The following is a 24470-nucleotide window of genomic DNA, read 5'->3' on the forward strand; positions in this document are numbered from 1 at the left end:
ATAAAATGATTTCTGTGCCATTATCAAATCCCTAACACAATCCACAATGGAATATGGAATTCAGGTCATTGGAACCAGTTAACAACTCATGCGGTGCCCCAAAGTGTAGTTAACAAAAGGGAAGAAGTTTCAGAAGTCACTGAACAGAGTGATGTACAGGAGCTAACTTAGAGGCATCGTTATTTCCAAGATCAGGGATGGTCTGCAGCTGAACCAAGCGACTGATGTATCTTACTACTGCCCAGCAGAAGAATCTATCAATTCTTTTTGTCTTTTAATCGGCAAGTGTCAGCTTAGCACATGTTACACATACAAAGAAAGATACACTGACTCTAGGGAGACTTCGGAAATGAGGATCTTGCATGCAAAGAAACCTCCGAGATGTATATTTACTATTGTCAGGGCTTATCCGAAATTACTCATCAGACTCAATCATGGTAATTATCCTTTTTATACATGCTCCAGTTATGGCAAATGTCAAGAAAGCAAAACATGCTAGCAGTGTTTTCAGCCAACTAAACTTACCAGTTAATCTTTAAACAAATTTTAAACAGTTTAACCATTTCTTAGGGAAATTACATAAACAGAGTCAACAAAATCTAACTCTTTCTGTAGGACTCCGGATACCACCCCTTCATAAAGAGATACGGTCAGGCTATCAAAGGCATGACCCAGAACAGTCCCTGGAAATGGTCACCACTTTATGATGACCCCCACGTTTCACAGAACTTGTGAGTGTGGGACCACTAAGACAGCATGCTGGGATGCATGTTCTATGAACTTAATCACTAAATCCCCAGGAGAATCTTGTCTTTTTCTGAAAATGTTTGCCATCAGTATTGCCACGACTAGCCTTTTCCTTTTCAGAGGTATTTAGAAGCTGGTGTCACCTAGTATTTGCTCCAGGCTGGACTGAGCTAAGTAGTTTATCTGCCGGACTCAGAGCTCAGAGCCCGCCTGGGGGCGGTCATTCCTGTCTCTGTCTCACAGATCAGTGATCTGGAGCTCACAGGGCTGAATCCCTTGCACGAGGTCATGCCCCGGGGGTTATGCAGCTGAGGAGACCTGGGCTCCTGAAGGACCAGTGTGCTGGAGATTCAGCCAAGCCCCTCAGTCACTTGCAGTATGTCTGTGGGCAGACTGGGGAGGAGCATCCCTCGCTGGCAGGAACCCACACAGAGGACTTCCTCCTCACTTAGGGATCTGTCCCTGCTGTAGTCAAAGTCTCCCTTGGCAGCCAAACCAAAGTTCAATGGGTTTCCACACAGAGAAATGGGAAAATCTGTGTTTCTAGATATTTGAATACACTATCTTAGAAAATCAAAGCAGCTCAATTATACTACACGACCAAGTGCAAATGACTGTCAATTTAGGTTCTGTTGTTGACACCAGCACCTCCAATTTGTATGGGGCAATTTACAAAGCCAAGCTTTAAGGGCCTAATCCTCACAGTGATTTGGGGAAATACCATTGTTATTATTATTGTTGTTGTTGTTGTTGTTGCTGCTACCAGTTTACAGGTGAGAAGGGCTCTGGGGCTAAAGGACATGCCCAAGGACACACTGCTGGTGAGGAGCCCCTGGGCCAGGACTGCCCCCAGACTTTCCTGCTGCGCCCAGGCTCAGCCTCCGTTCGCTCCTCTCCACCTGGCATTCTCAATGGGGCAGGGGATCGTGCCCCCAGGGGGAGAAATTTGGTTCTTGCAGGAGCAAAAAAAAAAAAATCTTACTTTCTTAAACTATAAAGCACAGATATACAGACAATACATAAACAGGTAACAATGTATTTGCATAATTAAAATTTCAGGGGTAGGGTGATTAGGGGAAAGATGTCTAAAGGAGATCCTTCGGGGGGGTGGTAATGCAAAAGAGTCTGGGAAATAACACCTCACACCACCTGTCTTGGTCAGGCCCATGTTACCTGCAATTAATGCACTTCTTTTTAGAAAGTGCACCTACTGGGGTCTATTTAAAAAGATACCATGAGAGACTATGGACTCTGAGAAACAAACAGGGTTTTAGAGGCGGGGGGGGATTGGTTAGCCCGGTGATGGGTATTAAGGAGGGCACATACTGCATGGAGCACTGGGTGTTATATGAAAACAATGGATCGTGGATCACCACATCAAAAACCAATGATGTAATGTATGGTGACTAACATAACATAATAAAATTTAAAAAAATAAAAAGATACCTCTTGAAAAAAAAATAAGTTCGTAAAGTTGGTCTCTTTCTCAGTCTTTCTGCTGTCTCTGGATAGCACAATTTATATTGATGAAGATGGAAGGAGACATACCTGGATTCCTGTCCCAATGGAAGTGGCAAACTCCATTAAAAAAGGGTAACACTACCTTAAGTGAATACCTTAAAAGCACTCATTTAAATATATGCTTGCACGCGCGTGCGCACACACACACGAAACTATTTGCTACCTATCCAACAGGAAACATCAAAGGAAAAAATAAATCTATTTGTATAATGCATTTACTTCTACAGGAAGTGTGATTTCCTTCATGTCAAACCTTAAAGACCTTTGTGAAACATGAGAAGCTTTTTTGAATAAATACTTGTAAATGGCCTAGACAGCTGAGAAATGGATAACCTCTTGTACGACATCGGGGCCCTTTAAAAGACTTCTCCTCTACTTAAATGTTCATGTTTCAATTAAAACATACACCTACTTTATTAGCTACCCCAGGCCCGGTTCAGATCAATACCAGCAGCCCTAGATGGAATTCTAATGAAGATAAACAACACTGAGTCCTCCCCAGCTTCCCCTGGGCACGGATGCACAAAGCCTCCTTTCACAACTTGCTCCAAGATATTTTACAGTCACCTGCCTCATGCAAATGAGGAGATTCATGTTTATTCATGGCGAGAGTTACAGACCACCTTTCATTCCCTAGGCCAGCTCAGCTAACCAACAAGAGCGCTGTCTGCACCACTGTGAAGTTGAGCTGGCCTAGGAAGGGAACTCCGGAATATATAATTGCCCCTGAAAAGCATGCACAGAAAGTCAGTAAGCTGGAAACAGTTCGGGGAGTGAACATATTTCCCTTTCTCATTCATGCAATCACTGCCTTCAAGCTCTCAAATGATCCCTTTTTTTACACCACAACATAATCCATTAGATATGACTAGTTAGTGGCTATTTTCCATGGATAATCTTCCAGGGGACTTCCCAGGATGTTTGCTCTGTTCTGCTCTCCAATTCTTCCTAATTGAGATTTTCTCCCACTGACTCAGATGGAGCTCATAGCCTAGCCAGGGGCAGCTGCGGCTTTGTCTGATGGGCCTGGGTTCTCCCTGTGCACAGGCTCTCCTATTTTAAGGGATGGCTTGTCATCTGCAAGCCTGAGATCCTAACCGCTGTCGTGTGTGCTTTGCATATTATGCTGCTGGGTAAAGTTTCAAAATAGTGCTTTTGCTCTAGAGTGACTACATTTTTCAAACCATTAGTTTCTTCCATTTTGGCAATTTGAAAGCATGGCAAAGTCATTTGATTTTGTTTTTAATGCTGATTTTGATAGCGTCTAAAGTAACACCAATGCCATGAACAAGTATTTTGAAGGTATCTAGACGGCTCAGACATCCCCAGAGAGGTCTGTGCAGCTAGGTAATAGCTACAGTGCCTTAACTCTCTCCAGCTATTAAGCACCTGAGCTTTTGTGAAACCTGATTTTTAGGCTGCTGCCCATGGCTTGTCACATGGAAAACTAAGGTACCTAATAAAGTTTTTTCTTCCCAAATCCATGACGTTTTCCGTTGAAACCCTATTTCTGCCAAAGTTAAATGAGTTCATTCAATTCAGCACTTAATCTGTGGTACATAAGCAGCTTCACTTTTTCTTTCTCTTTCTTTCTTTCTTTCCTTCCTTCCTCCTTTTTCTTTCTTTCTTTCCTTCCTTCCTCCCTCCCTCCTTTTTCTTTCTCTTTCTTTCTTTCTTTCTTTTTCTCTTTCTTTTTCTTTCTTTCTTTCTTTCTTTCTTTCTTTCTTTCTTTCTTTCTTTCTTTCTTTCTTTCTTCCTTCCTTCCTTCCTTCCTTCCTTCCTTCCTTCCTTTCTTTGTTTTTTAACATAATAGCCAAAAAAAATGTTTTCTTTTGAAAAGAGCAATTTACTCATTTTTCATAGACAGGATTTATCTTATTATGTACAAAAAGAATACAAACACATATGACATTTTACTTCCTCAAAGCATTTTCACATTTTCAATTTAGTATCATACCACCATAAAAGAGGGCAATGGGATACTGGTATCCACTTTTTTTTTTTTTTTTTATTCAAGGAATATTGTTCCTGAGTAGCAGAACCAGGGTTAGAACCTGGGCCTTACAAACCAATGGACGGACTACTTCACTGATGCACACAATTCATAATAGTTGGTGGTCTGTGTTACACGTATCAACTGATGGTCATGCTATGGATGTGATTCACCTTTAGTGATCAAATCTGCCTTCATGAAAAATCTTCCTGAGAGCTTTGGCCCCACCCCAAAGAAGTAATTGGTATGTTGTACAATTGGGAACTGGGATGACAGAGGTTTCCAAAGCCCCCCCCGGGGATTCTAAGGTTCGGGCAAGGTTGATAAGATTGAGAAACACTACTACACACAAATACCGATTTTGATGTGTATACCCTTGTTAGAATTTCTAAAGTGGCATGGTCTGCGATAAAAGCTTTAAATGAGATTCCCATACCCGAACTACCCAAATCACTTGTGTCTTCTTTCTTACCCTGCTTAAAAAATGAGGGCTTCAATGAAATGATTATGGGGCCACTTGTGTGCTGAGGTATCCAGCTGCAGTTTAAGCTCTTCTCTAATGCCCATAAAAATGAATAATGCATGCTTTAAAATATTGGTAATAAAAGGCAAAAACAGAATACAAACTCAATGGCCTGAATCAATGGATTATTCTGCAGAGACTGCTACATTGGGAAACTGGAAGAAAGTACTTTTCAAAGTATAAATACTTTAATCACTCTCTAATTCTACTTCTTTCACATAAATAAGAAACATCCCATCTTCAGCTTCCTCAGCCTGGAGCAGCAAGAAAGCAGCTGCTTTTCCAAACATTCACTTCCGGCAGAAGCATTAGCTACCAAGTACTAGATATCTACAAACTAGTGTCCCAAGCAAGGTGGGTTGTAGAAGAAATTCCTGCACCTGCTGGAATCTAGTTATTATTTGTAAAATCAGAATTTTGGATTGAGGGATACTGCTTCTCCAGTAATGAGCTGAAGGAGGCAGATAGCTAAGCCCCTTATTACAGAACCCGGGCCGTAGGTCGACAAGCAAACCCACCACCCATGCTTCTGTTCAGAGTGGCGACAGTCTGAGATGGTGTCCAAGAAAGTTCAAAAGAAAGTGTGTCTCATGTTGGGTTCTTTTAAGATATTCTGAATTCGAATTTGGACAATCTTTGGAAACAAGAAAAACATTAAATCTACCAATAACACCGAATCCACGTTTGTTCCTAAATTCAATAGCTTCTGCTACCAAGTTAATAACAAGAAGAAAAATGAACTGATGAAAATTTTGGCTCTTCTTCTCTCCTTTCCAATTTATTATCTGGCAAAGCAGAGCAGTGGCTGATAGACAAGCAGCAGGAAAAAAATCAGGAAGAACTGACCTAGAGGCCCGCATACAGGGCCCATCTTTTTTCAAAAGCCTGTTAGAGGCAGAATAGGGACATAAAAGAAAAAGGACGTAGTTAAATCTGTGTTGGAGTGACCACTAGCAGAACTCTGACTGGTATTATGCTGGTCTACCAGCAAATAAAACAACAACGAAAAGCTCATCTGTCCACATTTCAATACTTTAAATTGATACACACTAATACAGATACAAATGTAATACACCTACAAATTAAATATACATTATGGTAGGCAGAAAAATGCACCCCCTCATTGATGTCTACATTCCAATGCCCAGAATCTGTGTCTATGTTATGTTATATGACAAAGGGGAATTCAGGTTGCAGATGGAATTGAGATTCCTAACCGGCTGACCTTAAAATAGGGAAGATTATCCTGGATTATCCAGGCGGTCCAGTGTAATCACAGGGGTAACTAGAAGAGGGAAAGATCCAAGCCAAAGAGGGATCAGAGTGATGAGGTGTGACATGAGAAGGACATGACCTGTTGGCTGGCTTTGAAGATAAAAAGGGCCACGAGCCAAGGAACGCAGGTGGCTTCTAGAACCTGGAAGGCAAGGAGATGGATGCCCCCCCCCACTAGAGTGGCCAAAAAAGACCACAGCTCTGCTGACTCCTTGATTTTAACCCATGAATCCCATTTCTGGTTTCTGAGCAATGTAACTGTAGGAGAGTACCTTTGTACTATTTAAGCTACAGAGTCTGTGGTAATTTGTGACAGCAACCCTAGAAAACTAGTACACACATGATAAAATAGTGTATAACTGATAGACTTTTCTGTTCCAGAAGTAAGGCGTGCATAATACTAAAAAGAAAAAAAGCAAACAAAACAAAACTATTTCACGTAGAAAACTTAAAGCACTTGTCATTCCCATCCCTGGCCCTCCTCTGCTATCCACTCTTGGCCAAGGGATATGTGTACACAGGATGGGACCCTCTGCCTCTCAGGCTTCTGACTGCCTCTTCACAGCCATAAACCACCATCACTGTTTGGCCGCATGTACGTGACACCAGACTGACGTCTATGATCAGTAGACCATGCAAAAAGATGGCACTAGGGACACTTATCATGTTCCCCAGTCCTGGCCCTTAGGTCTTGCCAAAGGCAGTTTTTACAGCCACATAAGTTAATTATGAAAAAAGTTTCAGAGTGACACTTGGGGGACCTCACCCTGCACAGGCAGGATATCATTACCACTGACCCAAGTAGCTGGTCGTGATGAACCACACAGATCCAATGGCCACGCTCACCAACTCCAGACTGAGGCCTCTGGTTCCCTCTGCTAACAATGCATTCTTGGGGCTTCGTTTCATAAACTGTATGTTCTGTAGGATTTAAGCGTCTAAGTGCTAAGCCTCTTGAGCCATTCCTCTGCAGGAATTTGGTAATATTTTCCACATACCTTATCTGTGCATAGATGAACAACAAAAATATTTGCATTATTATCATTTACAAAAATGCTGATTTCTGTAACTCAGAAGAAGAAGGGTGAGTGAAATCCTCTCGGAAAGCAGACAGGTACCTGATGCCAGAGCACATGACAGCCAGAGAGGTTCCCTTCTCCTGAAAGAACAGGTGTCCCATGCACATAGGAGCCGAGTACTGGATGGCTTTCAGAAACACTGTAGTACCTGAAGAGTTGATCTGATCCGGGGCAAAGTGGCCTTGGCCATTTCAGAGACTACTTAACTCTCCCCTTTTTTTGGCTTGATTGTACAAAGGTCTCCCTGCTCCTTTATTCCTCTTTCCCAGGGATGATTTGCACCTCAATTGCCAAATCCCTCATAATCAAGTGAAGTACACTTAGGAGGCTGCAGAATTACTGGATTTCTTTCCTCCACTTCCCTTCTTCAGTCATGCCTGTCCCTGGGCATAGCTGCTTAGACCCGTGGCAGCTCTAGATTCTAGCTGGCAGAATCAGGGCTCTCCACAGAGGGGCGTCGCTGGGGCCTATTTCAATGAATTAAATAGATGGCCCAAGGCGACTAAGACAGCTTTGTCTGCTTCAACTGCAGAGAAGATCATCATGCTGATGGAGACCTAACGGAGGTTTGGCAAAGAGTATTATTTCCTTTTCCTCGTTTTCTTTCCTTTCCACCAATATCACTTCAAGATGCCACGAACCAGAAATATGGTGGAAAAGAAGGATGGATGGAAAAGAAGTTCAGAGGAAAGGTGACAGGGAGGCACAGACCAAGGAGAACATCAAGTGCAGTTGGAAATTTGATCTGTTCACCAGCTGTGAAGGTCCCACAGGACGACAGTGAGATCGGATCCTTAGACTCTTAACAACAGTTACGTCCCCAGGACCAGGTCAGCAGGCATGGGTGACGGAACCAGTCAAACCCAGATCCAGCAATAGTAGCAAATGAAAGGGACTGAAGGCCTCTCCCAATATACCTCTCCTAAATACACCTGTCCCAACCATCAGTTATTACTAGCCATGTGATGATCGTTAACAAGGCCTTTATCTAAGGATAAAGATTTTGTTTCTCTTGAAAAGTTCATATGATACTTCTGCTTCCTCTAAGTTGGTCAACACTCTTCTCAGCACCCAACATTCACTCACAAAGAGAAACATAAAATTCGCGCTCTTACGGAAAACCAAAGAAGGCATCCGTTCAAAGAATCAAATGCTTTCTGTAAACTAAAAAAAAAAAAAAAAAAAAAGTTCCATATAAACTTACTCAACTCCCTGAAAGAGATTTTGCATTTGAATAAAAACTCTTTTTGACACAACAAAGGGCAGATTATCTCAACACATCCATAATCTGCGAAGAAACCAAGTCACCTAGACAGAGCAGCCTTCCTGATCTCATTCTTTTTCTAACAGCCGCCTGCACACTGGTGGAGGGGAGGCCTTTTCCCCAGGGGATGTTGCCATAACACGGCATCCCAGACTAATGCCTTAAAGGAAAAAGTTAATCTAGACAATATTTTTCAAGAAAGGGTCTCTGCTGGTGGCTCCAGTTTAGTTAGCCAAAAGGAACAAGACTGCTCCAGGCCTATCCCAGCAGAGATGAAAGCATCACCAACACACAGCTCAGGTCCATACGGGTATGATAGCCAAGGGACGACGCAGAGGGGGGGCTCCTTTGGGGACACAGTAAGCTGCTGCCTCTGCCTCAGATTCAACCTTACCTTGTTGAAGTCTTCAGAAGTTGCCCTCATTTCCTTCCACGTCTTGTTCAGGAGCTGGATACAGATGCAGAAAAATTCCTCGAACGATCTGTCGTGGGTGAAGAACATTGGGTGGAAGTCGTTGCAGGTCTCACTGGCTGGAAGAAAGAGAAGGGAAATAAGAGAGAAAGTTTGCAGAGTGAAATAAGAGGACACGGCCACACAGAGGGGTCCCAAAGAGAGGACGGGGACATGTTTGGCTCAAGCCACAGTGGACGTAAGGCGTTGTGAAAAAGTAACCTAAGGACAATCCCCCGTGCAACTGTGAAGTCGAAGGTCAGACAGTCAAGACCTATCCCTAGGCGCCTATTTCGCCTAAAGGAAGTCAGCTCCTGACGCACCCCACCACATGACCCTCACACCTTTTTTTCCAGGATCCCTGGGTTTGAATATGGGCTCTGTGTCTGCTTCTTTGACCTTATAAGGATGATTCAAACTGGCCTCTCAGTCACAGCTCCATCACCCTTAATTTCCCCTTTCTCGACAGAATAACTGGCAGAGGATGAGCTTTCCCCAGCACACAATTAATTGCAACTTTGAAAATAGCATCCTTGATGATTTCTCCAGGGGCCTCTTTTCCTTCTTATGGCAGTAAGCAGGGGGGGGACATTTGAGATCATATACCATCTGATGCCATTAACCATTTGTTTTACATTCCCAGACACAGATGGCTGGAGGTCAAAGCAACCCAAATGGCTCTGGAGGCTGCAAATGGTCCAGTCCTGGACCAGACCGTGACATCAGCCAGACTGCCTTCGTGCCTTCCCAATGCAGAGCTTCTGGGAATCAGAGCCAGCACTCCGAGCTCTAGCTGTGTCTACTTCTCTCCTCCTTCCCAGACCAGCACCCCAGCCATCCTCTTCTTCCCTGCTATTTGGGCCACTTATATTTTTATAGTCCTCGTACCTACATCTCATGGGATCTTTACAATGCCTCTTCTGGTTCATGCTTCATGGATGAGGACAATGGAAGGAGCCAGGTTTTGTGACCACCCCCTGCCCAAAACAGTATCCTAAGTTTGTTTGTTTGTTTTAATATAAGCTGTATGTATAGTGAAAGAATTCCTATTTTAATTGGAATCTCTTTAAGGCCAGTTGTCTTCAAGTTTCCAAATGGTGGAATTTCCGGCCCAGGAGAGGAGGATGGGGTGGGGCTGGAGCAGGGTTTATAGCAAAGATCTTCTGTATGTGGGGAAAGCCCTCTGCCTGCCATGTGGTGGATTCCACTTGGAGAGAATCCTCTGGTGCAGGCCCCAGGAAGTGAACCCTAACCAAACCTAAGGGAACACACTCTGCTCTGCCTAGGCTGCAAGCTATGATGCACCAACCTCTTCTATCTTAGTGGAATCCAGACTTCTAGAAGGGTAGATACGAAGATACATAAATGCTGTTTTCTTCCAGACCTAGGTAAGGAAACAGGCTAGCAGCAACGTACAGTCACATAGGGAAGGTTTGGGTCTGAGGACAGAAGATTTGGGTTCAAGTCCAGCCTGTGCCAATCAGGAGCAAGTCACTTTACCTATATGAGCCTCGATTTTTTTTTTTTAAAGATTTTATTTATTTATTTATTTGGGAGAGAGAGAAACAGCATGAGAGGGGAGAGGGTCAGAGGGAGAAGCAGGCTCCCCGCCGAGCCGGGAGCTCGATGTGGGCCTCTATCCCAGGACTCCGGGACCATGACCTGACCCGAAGGCAGTCACTTAACCAACTGAGCCACCCAGGCGCCCTGAGCCTCGATTTTTTTAACTAAAAAATGTTAATGACGTCTCCTTGTCCATCTCCATAGGTTTTGGAGAGGATCAAATGACATGACTCATGGGAAACTGCTTTGAAAGGATAGAAGTTGTCACAAACGTGGAGCAAGGTGGTGGTGATGATAATGGATGTTGTGCCAGTGTATTGTTTCCAAGAACATGGGTTGTTCTTTGATCCTCCCCCGCCCCCCCCGCCAGTTCCTAGTCAAGGCTGTTCCCATTTCAGAAATGAGCAGCAAGAACGTATGTCACCCCAACCCCCAGCCTGTGTCACTGGCAGAAAAATGGCAACAGTGAAGTTCTGACCTGGGACACAGAGCTATTTAAAGAACTTGGACCGTAAACACAGGCGGATTGTGTGTTTGCTGCCCTGGGCAATGAGCTGTCAGTCTCACTTTCATAAGCACGGAAGCCAATGGAATTTACAAGTCCACGGCAGCTCTCTAAAACACTAGTGCAGGGGCACCTGGGTGGCTCAGCCGTTAAGCGTCTGCCTTCGGCTCAGGTCATGGTCCCAGGGCCCTGGGATCGAGCCCCGCATCGGGCTCCCTGCTCCGCGGGAAGCCTGCTCCTCCCTCTCTCGTTCCCCCTGCTTGTGTTCCCTCTCTCGCTGTGCGTCTCTCTGTCAAATAAATAAATAAAATCTTAAAAAAAAAAATTAAATAAAAAAATCAAACACTACTGCCATCCAAGAACTCATTATTAATCACATTATCACAGTATCTTTTGGGGCCCAGTGTGATTATATGTGTACTTTATGCCCTAGTTGGAGTTTTTACAGGATTACTGAAGCTGAGACAACCAGACAAAACTGAGACCAACGAGCCCTGCTCTTGCTTGGTTGAAGAGGGAGGGAAGAAACATCATTAATAATAGAGAATATCTATCGAGTACATATCATGCGCCCGGGGGTTCTACTGGTGTTATCCTCACAACAACCTGGGAGGCAGGCGTTATGCTTATCTTCATTTTATATATAGGGAAGGTAAAACTTGGCAGAAATTAAACCTTCCATCATGAGCTTTCTTTAGGAGGCCCCAGATGAGCATTTGAAACCTGCAGTTTAGTTGACCCAGCAGGCTTCCTGCCTTAGTTGACAAGAGCTCAGGACATTTCCTTGTGATTGCTGCATTGGAAATTACCTTCTCCACCCCTCTCCCAGAAGAAACCAGGACCTTGCCCCCCTCTCCAGTCCAGAGGGGTCACAGCAGGTATACAGCCAGCCCCTGCTGATGGACGACACCTGCAATGTGACAGTACCAACAGCAGGCTTACCACCTTGCGACAGGCACTGGGCTCTACATTGCTGTTAGTTGTTACAAGAAGCATGTGAGGAAGATTTCGTCAATTTCTTTTCTTTTCTTTTTTTTTTAATAAGAAATAGGAGAGTTAGAAAGGTTAGGTGACTTCTCCAAGGTCCCAGGTCACAGGACTTGCAAGTGGTACAGCTGGGATTGCAACTCCCATCATCAAAGCCCATCACTGTCTGATTGTACTTATTTCCTGATTCTGTTTCCCAATTAACTCTGCCTCTACTGCACCTCCCCCAGCCAACACAAATATGAAAGAATTGCTTTTATATCCACAGAAGATATTGATGAAGTAAAATCTTACAAGTGGCACGACCTTAACTATTAATGCTTAGGGTATATTTAGAATCTAGGATTCCTCTGCTTTCCCCCTACTAGTCTTGGTCTAAGTGGAGTTAGGTTCAAATCACCAGGTTACACTTCTGGATCTTACCTCCCCTTTCCTTGGGTTGGGTCAAGCTGAATCTTGACAACTCTCTTGAATACTTAAGACATAGTCTACCTGGTTAAAACTTCTACAACAAACTTTCATCTACTCAAGATATTCTCAGCCTCTAGAACACACCAAGTTTCCCCTAGATAGTCAGTCCCTGGGGAAGAATGAATTTATTTAACTTATTTCAAGAAATTAGCAGGTTGGGTTCCATGTTAATAAGCCCCGATTTTGTTCACTGCAACAATGCACCCACCTAAAAAAAAAGTACATTTCCCAGTCTCTCTTATAACCAAGAGTGACCCAATCCAAACCAGTGATAGATACACAGAGAGTGCTGGGTAGAGTTTCCAGAAAAGATCTTTAAAAGAGGAAAAGACACTTGACTGTCTTGTTCCTTTTGCTTTTGCATTCACACCTCAACTTCTTCAAGTTCAGAACACAACTTCATGTCCAGTAATGACTGGAGCCCCTGCAGCCATTCTGTCAGCATAAAAGTGAGGGCTATCCACTAGAGTGAAGACTTAGAAGGAGCTCCTGAGGACGCTGTGGAATCACCATACCAACCCCGAACAGACCTCCTAAGGAATTCCTTGTATATGATTTAAGTCACTGTTTCCAGGTTTCTCCATTACTCTTAGACATATGAAATTACTGATATGGAAATTTAAAACTCATGCGAGTACACAGATACTAGCATAAGAGAACACATGTTCAGGATTATGGGAGGCCATGGAGTAAGCAGCAATGAGGAGGCAGGACTGTGTAATGGTTACAGTCAAACAGAACTTCTACATTCAAAGCCCAAACGTGAGGCTCCCTAGCATACTATGTAACCTTAGACAACGAAAGTCCCCAAGTTTGTAAAATACATGACCCTATAAAATTATAATCATCAAATTAGATTATGTATATAGAGTATGTGATAAGACACCTAGCACACATATAGGTTTAGTAAACAGTGGCTATTAAGTATTATTTTTATCTTCATTATCAGTGCACTACATGGCTTCTTTAAGACCTGAACATTTCTAGGAGATAAGGAAGGGAAGAAGAAAAATCTGATGAATGGTCTTTGGGGTCCTATTGATGGGGAAGGATAGGGTCAACCAATCATTCTTACAGATTATGTCAAAATCCTATGGGATATTCAAATCCTAAAGCTGAAATTTCACATGCTGAGCGTACATGTACCCATCAACACTGGGAGATCAACACCCTCGCCAGAGAAAAACAGCACCTGGCTCCATCCCACTGTGTTACGTAATGAAAAGAACATACATTTCAGAATCAGGTGAGTTTTGATTCAAGTTCTCACTAGGTTGGTGATGCGAGCATCTCTCTCCCCCGTTTCCTCATCAGTAATATGGACACACTACTAGTTACCTCCTGGGCTGTAGAAGGTGAAGTGTTTGGCAGAGGCTGGGCCTTCACACACAGTTAAAATCTAAGTTTCCATCCTCTCCTTCAAACCTCCAAATAATATCCCAGTCTCATATGCTCTTTTAAGCTGCTAATGAGAGAAATGCTGCTAATGGTTCATGAAAAAGTAAACAGTGGGATAGTCCCCGGACAGAGGGCCAGACCCCAGAAGTCAATGTCTGAAGGCACAATTCCTTGCCCCTTCCGGCAAGGGAGGAAGGGGCAAGCGGTGGAGGCTGGGAGAACGGGAGTCACACAGGAAGGATACTGGAGAAAGTACCCTATTTCTCTTTTGTGTTTTGAAACCACAGGCCTCAGGGACTGAAGAACACCGGGACAACACAGCCATGGCTAACAGCAGGATTGAGGCAGCATCAGGACACATGCCCTTCAGGAGGGATCCTCGAGACTGACGAGCAGTCCTGTCTGTGTTCCTAGTGAGGAGTGGCAGCACTGGAAAACATAACTTAAACGGAGGTTTCATGAGGAATAAAGGTGACCAGAGAAGCTGAGCTATCAGAACAGTACTAGCCAGCAATTACTGGAAGCTATATGCTGGCCACTGTTATAAGGGCTTTGCCTGTCCCAACTCTGAATCCTCAGTAACAGCAGAGTTACTGTTATCATCCATATTTCACAGAGGAGGACAGGGAGGATAGTGAAATTAAGTCACTTGCAGTGACAGAGCCTGGAATCAAACCCAGCATTCTCTCACCAGAGACGTGTTTGCATCCTCCACATAAAGGGACTGGAATGACATTATCCTCAAATTCTTTCCTTCCCTTTTTTTTTTTTTTAAAGATTTTATTGACTTATTTGAGAGAGTGAGAGAGACAGCACAAGTGGGGGGAGCAGCAGAGGGAAAGGGGGAAGCAGACTCCCCGCTGAGCAGGGAGCCCCACATGGGGCTTGATCCCCGGACCCTGGGACCATGACCTGAGGCGAAGGCAGATACGTCAACAACGGAGCCACCCAGCACCCCTATCCTAAACTTCTTTAAAAGACTCATCCTTTGCAGTGAGGAATGAGCAAACAACTCCCAGTTATAAAATAAATAAGACTCGGGGATGTAATGTACAGCACAGGGAATATAGTTAATAATATGTCACAACTTTGTATGGTGACAGATGGTAGCTAGATTTATCATGGTGATCACTTTATAATGTACATAAATGTTGAATCACTGTGTTGTGCATCGGAAATTAATACAATATTGTATGTCAACTGCACTTCAATAAAAATAAATAAAAAACAATTTGTTCCTTGACATGTTATACGGGAAACAATGAAAAGATTCTGATGTATTTTGGGATTCATGACTCTTTGTTTTAAAGATGTTCCAGTATTAGAGGCAAGGATAAAGCATTAAATATGAATACATTTTTTTTCTCTAAAATGGTCAGATTGCAGATATTCAAGATCGAGGATTATCAAGCAGGAAGAACCCATCCAGACTGTCTGATCTGCTTGACTCTCTTTGTAGTTAAGAGCACTGAAAAAGGCAAAATGGATTGCCCAAGAGTTCATGATGGCAGAAAGGAGGTGAAGACACTGGAAGCCAGACGGCCAGGTTCAAATCCGTGTTCTTTCACTACTGCTGAGTCACCTGGGCAAGTCATTTCATCTGTCAATACCTCATTCTTTTCATCTGTTAACTGGGGGCAACAACAGTATAAACTTCACCAGGTTGCTGTGAGGATTCAGTGGAAACAGTGACTATAAGAAGCAAGCCCAATGCAGGTGTGAGGCAACAGAATGGTGATGCTACCTGGTGAGCAGGCCATCCCACTGAGGAGTGTGAGCTTGCATCAGCAGAGGGATGGCCTGACTCTCGAGAATGGGGTCCTTAACTCAGGGGTTAAACAAACAAACAAAAACACAGAGGGTGAGGTCTATTACTGCTTTTTAAAAATAAAAAGACTAAGGAAAAAAAGTGTTGAATTACTAGGCAATGATTTTATAAATGAAATTTACAGAGAAACTTTCAATGGGACAAAAATAGTAAGACTTTTCAAAAACCGAATTGTTTTTAAGTACACTATTTTTAACACAATGAGATTCTACTTTGTAAAAAAGAGAACCAACTTAATGGTGTTTCAAGTCTGGAATATGAAGGTATTTTCAGGGCTGAGGGTAAAACGGGTTCTTATTAATTTGCTGACATCGAATTCATTTATAAATAGACCAGCTTTGAAAGCAGCTCTAACCCATGCACATATGTTTTAAAAATAAGAATGCTGTACACTTTTGTCACACTTTGTCTTTCAAAGTAGATTTGTTCCTATTTTCCATCGGATAATGCGAGATGAGGCGGGGATTGTCACTGGAGTCTCAGAGAACAAGGACTACTGCAGTATAGCAAGGAAACAATGAAAGAGGACTATAGGGCGCCTGGGTGGCTCAGTTGGTTAAGCGACTGACTTCGGCTCAGGTCATGATCCTGGAGTCCCGGGATCAAGTCCCGCATCGGGCTCCCTGCTCGGCGGGGAGTCTGCTTCTCCCTCTGACCCTCCTCCCTCTCATGCTCTCTGTCTCTCATTCTCTCTCTCAAATAAATAAAAAAAAATCTTTAAAAAAAAAAAAATAAAATAAAAAAAAGAAAGAGGAGTACAGAGAATGGATTTTAGTGCAGCTCATAACCTTCAGAAGGTCATCTTAGTTCCCTGGGATCCAGATTTCTTAGCTGTAAATGAGACGGGCTGGTAAAGTTCCCACCAAGTCAAAAATTCTAAGACTACGCACACACATACGTGCACACACCAGATAACGTGTTTTCAACTCCCTAATGCCCGACAACAATTACAGAACCTGGAGGCTGCACCTGCACTGAACTTAGAATTATTTCCTAAATTATTATTTCTTTGAATGACAGGATGGCTACACATTTCATTTAGGATGTTAAGGCATCCAAATGGCATTTGCTAGGCTTGGAAAATATTTGATGAGCTAGTACTTATTCTGTCTTTCACAAGAAAATCGTTAGATGTTTTTATACCCTTTCAACCTATTAATATCACCTAATGCAGACCATTACATAAGAAAATTACCTGACTATAGATAGAATGACAAGATGACACAGGCAAATGCACAAAATTTCTGCTATTTCACAGGAATTTTGTAAGATAAATAGAATTTTTGAGATGCTGAAGAGCTCTGTTCCGTGCTTTCTATGACCCATGTCATGCTCAGCAAGACTGTGGACCCGTTTGCAGGTGACCGGAGGGACACAGATTTGGGAAGCACTAGGCAAATTCTGATGATTTTTACCAAAAAAGAAATAAGCCCTGGCTTAACCTAAAGAGCATTTTGTTTTAAAATTATGAGCTGCAGGAAGAAGGGGATAAATTATATATACACAAAAGCGTTTAATACATGAAAACTGCCAGAGCAGTTATAAAATCTTACTAGTTATCCCCAGCATGGAAATTCAAATCAGAATTATTTGTGGCTCTAGGGTCAGTCTAGATAATATATTTATGAATTCTCAGATGCAAATGTATGCTTATACTTGGCAGAAAATCTTACCCCTGTAGCCCTTGAGTTCTCTATTTTTAGACCTGGTATTCTTCATGGCTTGGTTTTGGGGTTTTGGTACTGTGTGGGAAGATGCCGAAAGTTCAGAACCTTTTGTAGGTGGGAGAGGTGAGTGAGGGCAAAGAATCTGAAGTTCTCCAACCGCTGCTGAGTTTCACCATTAGAGAGGCTACCACCCCCACTATTTCAGGACAGGGGGATCAGAGGCTTGAAACCTGCTCAGTTCTTTCCAGCTCCCGAAGCCTGATTTAACAGAACTCTAAATATTCTTTTCTATCCTCTATCATGCCTAAAAATAGTATGAAATCCACATTGAAAAGACACACAGTAGCTAATCCAATGCTTCGTTGTTCACCTTCCCTAGGGGCCTTTTTTAAGGACATGGAGAGAGGAAAAAAGAATACCGACTATAGTGTTAGGACTGAAAATCAGACTCTAGCACCAAAGGACAGCCAATTCAGCAAGAAGGAGCCAAGGTCCATCCCAGGCAACCCAGTATGTGTTAATAAAAGAGCAGAGGTTCAGGAGCAAGGTTGACCTGGGTGCAAAACTTGGTCTCACTACTTAATAGCAATGTGACCTTGATCAACTTATACCTCCCCTGGACCCCAATTTTCTGGTTAAAAAAAAAAGACAATGCCTCCTATCTCATCAGATTGCTGCAAGGATTAAATGTATAGCGATACATGATTCATACATTAACTGAGATAAAATAAGGACTTAATGAATGCCAGTTGTTACCACTTTTAATAGCAAAATAATTATGATTGTATGTAGCTAAAATGACAAATTTAGAGAAATTACATTTTTAGATGCAAAGACATAAAACTACAGTAATTAAAAACAGTAATTGCTATAACACAGCAATTCTACCCTTGTTATTAGTCTATGGATGGAAAAAGAGATCAATGGAATAGAACAGTGAGTCCAGATACAGACTGGTATATACAGTCACTAGATACATGACAAAGGTGACACTACAATGGATTTTCAAAAACTTGTGCTGGGCCAATTGTATATGCATCTGGAAAAAATAAATTATGATTCCCTACCTCACACCATCCACAAATCAACTCTAAGTGGATTACAGTTCTAAATGTGAAAGGAAAAACAATGAAGCTTCCATGTAATATAGGAGAATATATTCATGACCTTGAGGTGAGCAAAGTTTTCTTAAACAGGACCAAAAAATCACTCATCTGAATGAAAAGTTTTGATTGGATTAAATTAAAATCAAGAACTTCTATTTATCAAAAGATAAAATAGGATGGCAACCACAGAGTAGGAGAAAAACTTGCAATATCGTCTGACAAAGAACTGTTATCCATGATATATAAATACCTCTATAAGTCAATAAGAAAAAGACAGACAACCCAATAAAAAAATGGATGAAATGTATATAGGCACTCCATGCAATAGGATATCTAAGTGACCAATAAACACATAAAAAAGTACTCAGCTTTTTTAGTCATCAGGAAAATGTAAGTCAAACAACAATGAGATACTTTCAAACATCCACCAGAATGGCTACAATGAAAAGACAGAAAATCCTAAGTGTGGTTAAAAATGTGTGACAAATGGAATTCTCACACATTGTTGGTGCAAGTGTAAACTGGCTCAACTGCTTTGAAAACCACTTCAGTAGTATTTAGTTAAACCAAAATAGTAATACTCTATGACATGGCAATTTTACCCAAACATACAAACCCAACAGGAATGCATACATGTGCTCCAAAAGAAATATATAAGAAAGTTCAGAGCAGCACTATTTGTTACAGCCCCAAACTTGAAAAACCCAAATGTCCACCTAAGAGATTAGATAAATTACAGCTTATTCCTATAGCAGCATATTTACTACAAAGATATGAGTTTAAAAAAAAAATATGCTATACACAATAATATGAATGAATTGAAAATATAATGTTGAACAAAAAGAGCCCTATACAAAAGAGAACATACTATATGATCCTATTTATCTAAAGTTCCAAACAGGTGAAATTCATCTATAGTAATGGAAACAGATTATTGTTTTTTTTTTTAAAGATTTTATTTATTTATTTGAGAGAGAGAATGAGAGACAGAGAGCACGAGAGGGAAGAGGGTCAGAGGGAGAAGCAGACCCCCCGCCGAGCAGGGAGCCCGATGCGGGACTCGATCCCGGGACTCCAGGATCATGACCTGAGCCAAAGGCAGTCGCTTAACCAACTGAGCCACCCAGGCGCCCCCAGATTATTGTTCTTTTGAAGAGGGGAAGAAATTACGAGGAGGGCAACCCAGAAGGGTCTCTGATGGTTGTATAATACACTCTATCTTGATCTAGACAGAAAGTAGCTAAGTGGATAGTTAGTTGGTGGTTGGAAAATTCATTGAGCTGTGTTGCGCTTTTAGGATTTGAACACTTCTGTGCATTTAAGTTACACTTAGATAAAAAGTTAACTTTAAAAAGTAGAATATGAGCTTTCTGGGTGCTCAAAAAGGGACAATAACGTTTTAGACAGGGTAAAACTATAGCAGATGATTTAGATGGGCTTCTCAAAAGTAGTGCTGTTTGCCCTACCCATCACCTCTGGAAACAGGGATTTGGCATTTTATCTAGCCAGCTGACTAGCTGGATAAAGAAGCATATAACCTGTCTGTTTAGGCATCCTAGTCCAATTACCTAATTGGTATCAGCTTCTAAAGTTGGTCAGGTGCAACTCTCCACACCTGGACTTTAGTATAATTCCATCTGTTGGATGGATAATTATATGCTTGCATTTTCTTCTGCAAATGAGGATCCTGACCTCACTGAAGAATATTGCAGATGCTGATGGAAAAACTATAATAGACTTCTCTGGTTGTGTATGAACTCTAAGAAGAGTCACAAGTTTCTTTTAAATGAGTTTCCTTCCTTCCTCCCTCCTTTCCTTCACCCATTCATTTATAGATCTTCCTTCCTTCCTTCCTTCCTTCCTTCCTTCCTTCCTTCCTTCCATCCATCCATTCATGTGTCCATGTGCATGTCCACCTGTCCATCCATCCAACTAGCAAGGTGGTTAAGATAGCATAGCCCTGGAGCTAATCCGTCTGAGCTTGGATCCCAGCTCTGTCACTCATTATCCAAATGACCTTGAGCTCATGAGCAAAGACAGATGAGTAAAAGATGAGGCTGAAGGAGTAGGCAGGAATCAGATCAACTAACTCTTTGGAGACAAGACCACATTGAAAGTTCAAGCTTTATTATTCCTGCAATGGGAAGCCATTAAAGGGGTTTAAATAGGAGCATGATAAAGTAACACCCTCCCTTCTCCTTTCTTACTCTACTTTTTCTCTTTTTAATGGAATTAACATTCAGGTAATTTGAAGACTCCTCTTATTCTGGAATCCATTTACTTGATATTTTAGTATATTAAGGATGAGTGGTAAACCAGATAAAAATGTTAGAGCCAAGTGGCTAGGAGTGTCAATTCTGGAGTTAGGGCTGGGGCTAGAATCCTCCCTCTGTACCTTAACTGTGTATCCCAACCAAACACTTTAATGTCTCGAAGTCCCTTATTATGATGACAATAACAGTAACTCATAGCTTGTACAACCGAGTGAAGACAGAGTCAGGATTCCCATGAAACACTTAGCACAGTGCCTGGCATATAATAAGCACTCAATAAATATTAACCGTAAAACCTTGTGCAGAATACAAATATGGTGTGTGATTTTCTCTTCCAAATGTTGAACTGAACACAAGGTTTAGCTTGTGGTGAAATATTATTTACTTAAACCTTCCTTCGTGAAGGTACTCAGATCCCCTGGAAAGTTCTAGAGCAACAATATCATCGTCATCTTGTGAGACATTTAACAAAAACACAAAATGTGCAGAAATTCCATTAAATTAAGATTTCTGATAAGAGCAAGCTAAGTGACCCCTGGAAGTTTGGTTATAATTAAAAAATGGTCTTGTTGATATGCTCTGCATTTGCGCTTTTCCTTTGTCCTCTGGCTGAAACAACTAAGACATGCAGGAAAATGAAAACTAGATCCTTGACACCTTATCACCTGATCTATTGGCAAACTAATGGTCTCTGGATCTACTTACAGATGAAAGGGCTTATGAAAGGGCTCTTTCTTGGCCCAAAAAGAAAAAAAAGAGAGAAGAAAAAAAGAATTCTTTGCAAAGGAGTATCAAGTTTGCAGTGTGAGTTAGCGATGCAAAAACCAAGGGTGAAGCACATTTACCTTGCTAACTATACTTTACCTACCTTCTGGGGTGGTGTGGCTGGAGCATTGGGAGGGTACAGTGGAAGATCAGGAAAGAAGAAAATTCTAGCTGGGTGGTAAATAATCCAAGGCAGGGCAAAGAAGAGCACAGTCAAGAAGCAAATTTCGGCATGCCTTTGTTAAAACTTCCTTTATGAGGAAAATTATTCTGAGAAGTGGCACATTAAGAGCCTGTCACACAGCAAATTTAGCATGGATATAAATAATTGCCTGTCCAACCATGTGAGATGGGCACTCAAAGGTTATGCTGGGATAGAGGCAGATTCAGGAGCAGCTGCGATGTGCCTCACTGAAAACCCAGCAAGAACTGTGTACACCATCACATGACCATGGATTGATTACACCTTGACCTGAGGCTCAGAGTCTCAGCCAGAGCCAGGGAGCTGGCAAAAGGGGCTAAAAATAAGTAATCCTGAATCCAATAGATGCAAAATTAAGGGAAGAGGACATGCCAAGGCTTATTCATCACATCATTCTTTCTTGTCTCTGCCGCTCAGTAAATGACTCCCCTTAAAATCTCAGTGATTACTTATAGTTATCAGGATAAAATGCTATTGTGTCATTCAGCACTTCCCAGTCTGACCCTACTCTATGCTTTCTAACTTCTCTCTGACCTCTGGTGGAACCCTAAAACCAATCCCAGTTTCTATCTCTTTGTCAAATAAACCACCCCTGCTTGTAGTTCTACATGTTAAGCTCTTGGGTTTCCCTCTTCACAGAGTGCATTGAGTTGTCCTCCAAAGCTCATCCCTTTGCTAAAGGCACTTCAGTCAAGCCTGGCCCACCTGCCTCTTCCCTTGTGCATCTACAGACCTTTAATTTTCTCCTCCACCTTTTTGGATTCCCCCTCCTGCTTATGAGCCTGCAAAACTAGGAGGTTTTAGTAACTTTTGCATTCTTTATGGTTCTCACATGGCCAGCCTCCCACTAACAACACACGCCCACGCATCCTTCCTTGATGACCCTCCTTGTGCCTCCAGCAACATGTCATCACGCCCCACTTCAGGCACTGCTTACAGAACAGGAGGAGGGATGCCCCCACTTTTGTACAACACACACCCCAGAACTTCTGCCGTGATAAGGGCACTCGGAAGGCTCCACACATGCTTCACTCCCTGCTTTAAAACAATCCAACCTGCAAAATGATCCAAGTCCTCCTCCTTCTCTCCCCCAATTTTCTGAAACCCAAGCATAGATGTTCTCTTAGGAGAACAATGAGGAACATTATAAAGGAAGCAAATTAATCACACAAATTCAACAGAAAAGAAAAACAAATCTGATGATGTTCCTAAAATACAGAGGCGTAACCCTCCTCTGTAGATCAATTGCCAACACCCAGGCCCTGGCAGGGGGCTTCGCTTCACCATCCCTCACCGCCGCCCCCCCCCCCCCCATTCACCACACACCCACTCCGAGCGGAAACACTGAGTCCAGTGCCCGTCTTGGGCCCTTCTTGGACTCTGTCACAAGAAACATATGGCCTTAAGGATTGCATGACAGTGTGAACAATGCATTTATCCTGGGTGGTGGAATTAAGGGAGATATGGGGGGATATTAAGGGAATAATCCACTGACAATCATGCTTTTGCCAATGGGGGATTTGAGAGGATGGAGATTTATATCAGTGAACAACAACAGAGTTAAGTCCCTAATATTTCTGCCTATATATAGTTCCGTTCAGTCCTCTTAAACAAGACAGAATGATAAGAAGCATGTCTCTCTCCTGCCCAGGATTATGTGGGCAGGTCTGTGTGGAGGGACTGGGAGGCCCTCAGTGTATGAACAGAACACCAGGCCCCAAGCATATCCTCAAGCATCACCACAATAATTTAGGAAAAGGTCAAGCTTCACACAGGCACTTGACTGAGATTTACCAGACCCGAGGAAACTAAAGGATAAGGCATTACATATCAAACCAGAAACAGCTGGCTGGAGAACTTGGAAAGCACATAATCTGAATAACAAGACACTGGGGGGGGAACAACTTCAGCGAATTAGAAGGTGAGCAGCCTAGAAAAGCAGCAAATTAGAATTTCGCAATGAGCATGTACCAAGAACTGTTCTAAGCTCCTTCCAAGTATGTTCCCATTTAATCATCAAAACAATTCCATGAGGTAGGTGCAGCTCTTATCATCCCACTGTGCAGATGAAGAAACTGAGGTGCGGAGGAGCGATGGGGCTTGGCTCACAGAGCTAATAGGAGGCAGAACCCGGGTTACACAATGGTTTGGGTCCAGAGTCCTTGCTATCCTGCGGCTCACCGGGCAGCGATTTCCCTCCATTGGCAATTTTTAAAGCAGAAAGTGAATACTTTCTAGAATGCCTATTTACTGTGCTTTAAAAATAAATTTAATTCCATTTCTTCCTTCTCAGACCCACCATTTTAACGAAGACTTGATCTTGCTAACGAAGATAATTTTTGGATATGCGAGTCTTACAGTTGGTAAGACGGCACTGCTTTTGCCAATTTATCTATGGCAGACATGTATTCCCAATGAAACGCTAATGTTTTAATGCTGGAGGAAAAATCAACAATTTGTAGACTCTTAGTTTCAGGGACATTTATTTGCTCATTGGCTTAATAGATCCTTATCCTAATAAAGAAGCATCTATAAAATTTATCTCTTTTAATGCAGGCTAATATCCTGAAAGATTAAGAAATCAAACTAGTGAGACCAATCCTTTTCTTCATCAAACAATTATATAGTGCTTAATATATATGAGCCACTGTTCTCAGTGCTTTAAAATTATTAAATGATTTAATTATATGAGAATTAATCATAAGCCACGTTTGATTTCCTTCTCTATGTCCCAGGTGAGGAAACTAAGGCACAGCGTGGCTAAGAGACCTGTCCGAGGTCACACAGCCAGAATGTGCCTGTAGGAGCCAATCAGCCTGCAGGGGTTGTGCTCTGAATCAGTATGTACATAA

The 24470-nt window shown here is 42.3% G+C and overlaps 1 protein-coding gene across 2 annotated transcripts in view; it reads right to left on the reverse strand.

Moving 5' to 3' along the window:
* ELMO1 (engulfment and cell motility 1) overlaps positions 1–24470 on the reverse strand; it is a 519605-nt gene that overhangs the window by 149271 nt on the left and 345864 nt on the right. For both annotated transcript variants that reach the window (XM_021699424.1, XM_044920201.1), the window contains one exon: positions 8797–8933. In XM_021699424.1, coding sequence (XP_021555099.1) covers positions 8797–8933 — 137 coding nt within the window. The remainder of the gene's footprint in view (positions 1–8796; positions 8934–24470) is intronic.

The sequence above is a fragment of the Neomonachus schauinslandi genome, chromosome 12 (genome assembly GCF_002201575.2).
Source record: "Neomonachus schauinslandi chromosome 12, ASM220157v2, whole genome shotgun sequence".
In the NCBI taxonomy this organism is placed as follows: domain Eukaryota; kingdom Metazoa; phylum Chordata; class Mammalia; order Carnivora; family Phocidae; genus Neomonachus; species Neomonachus schauinslandi.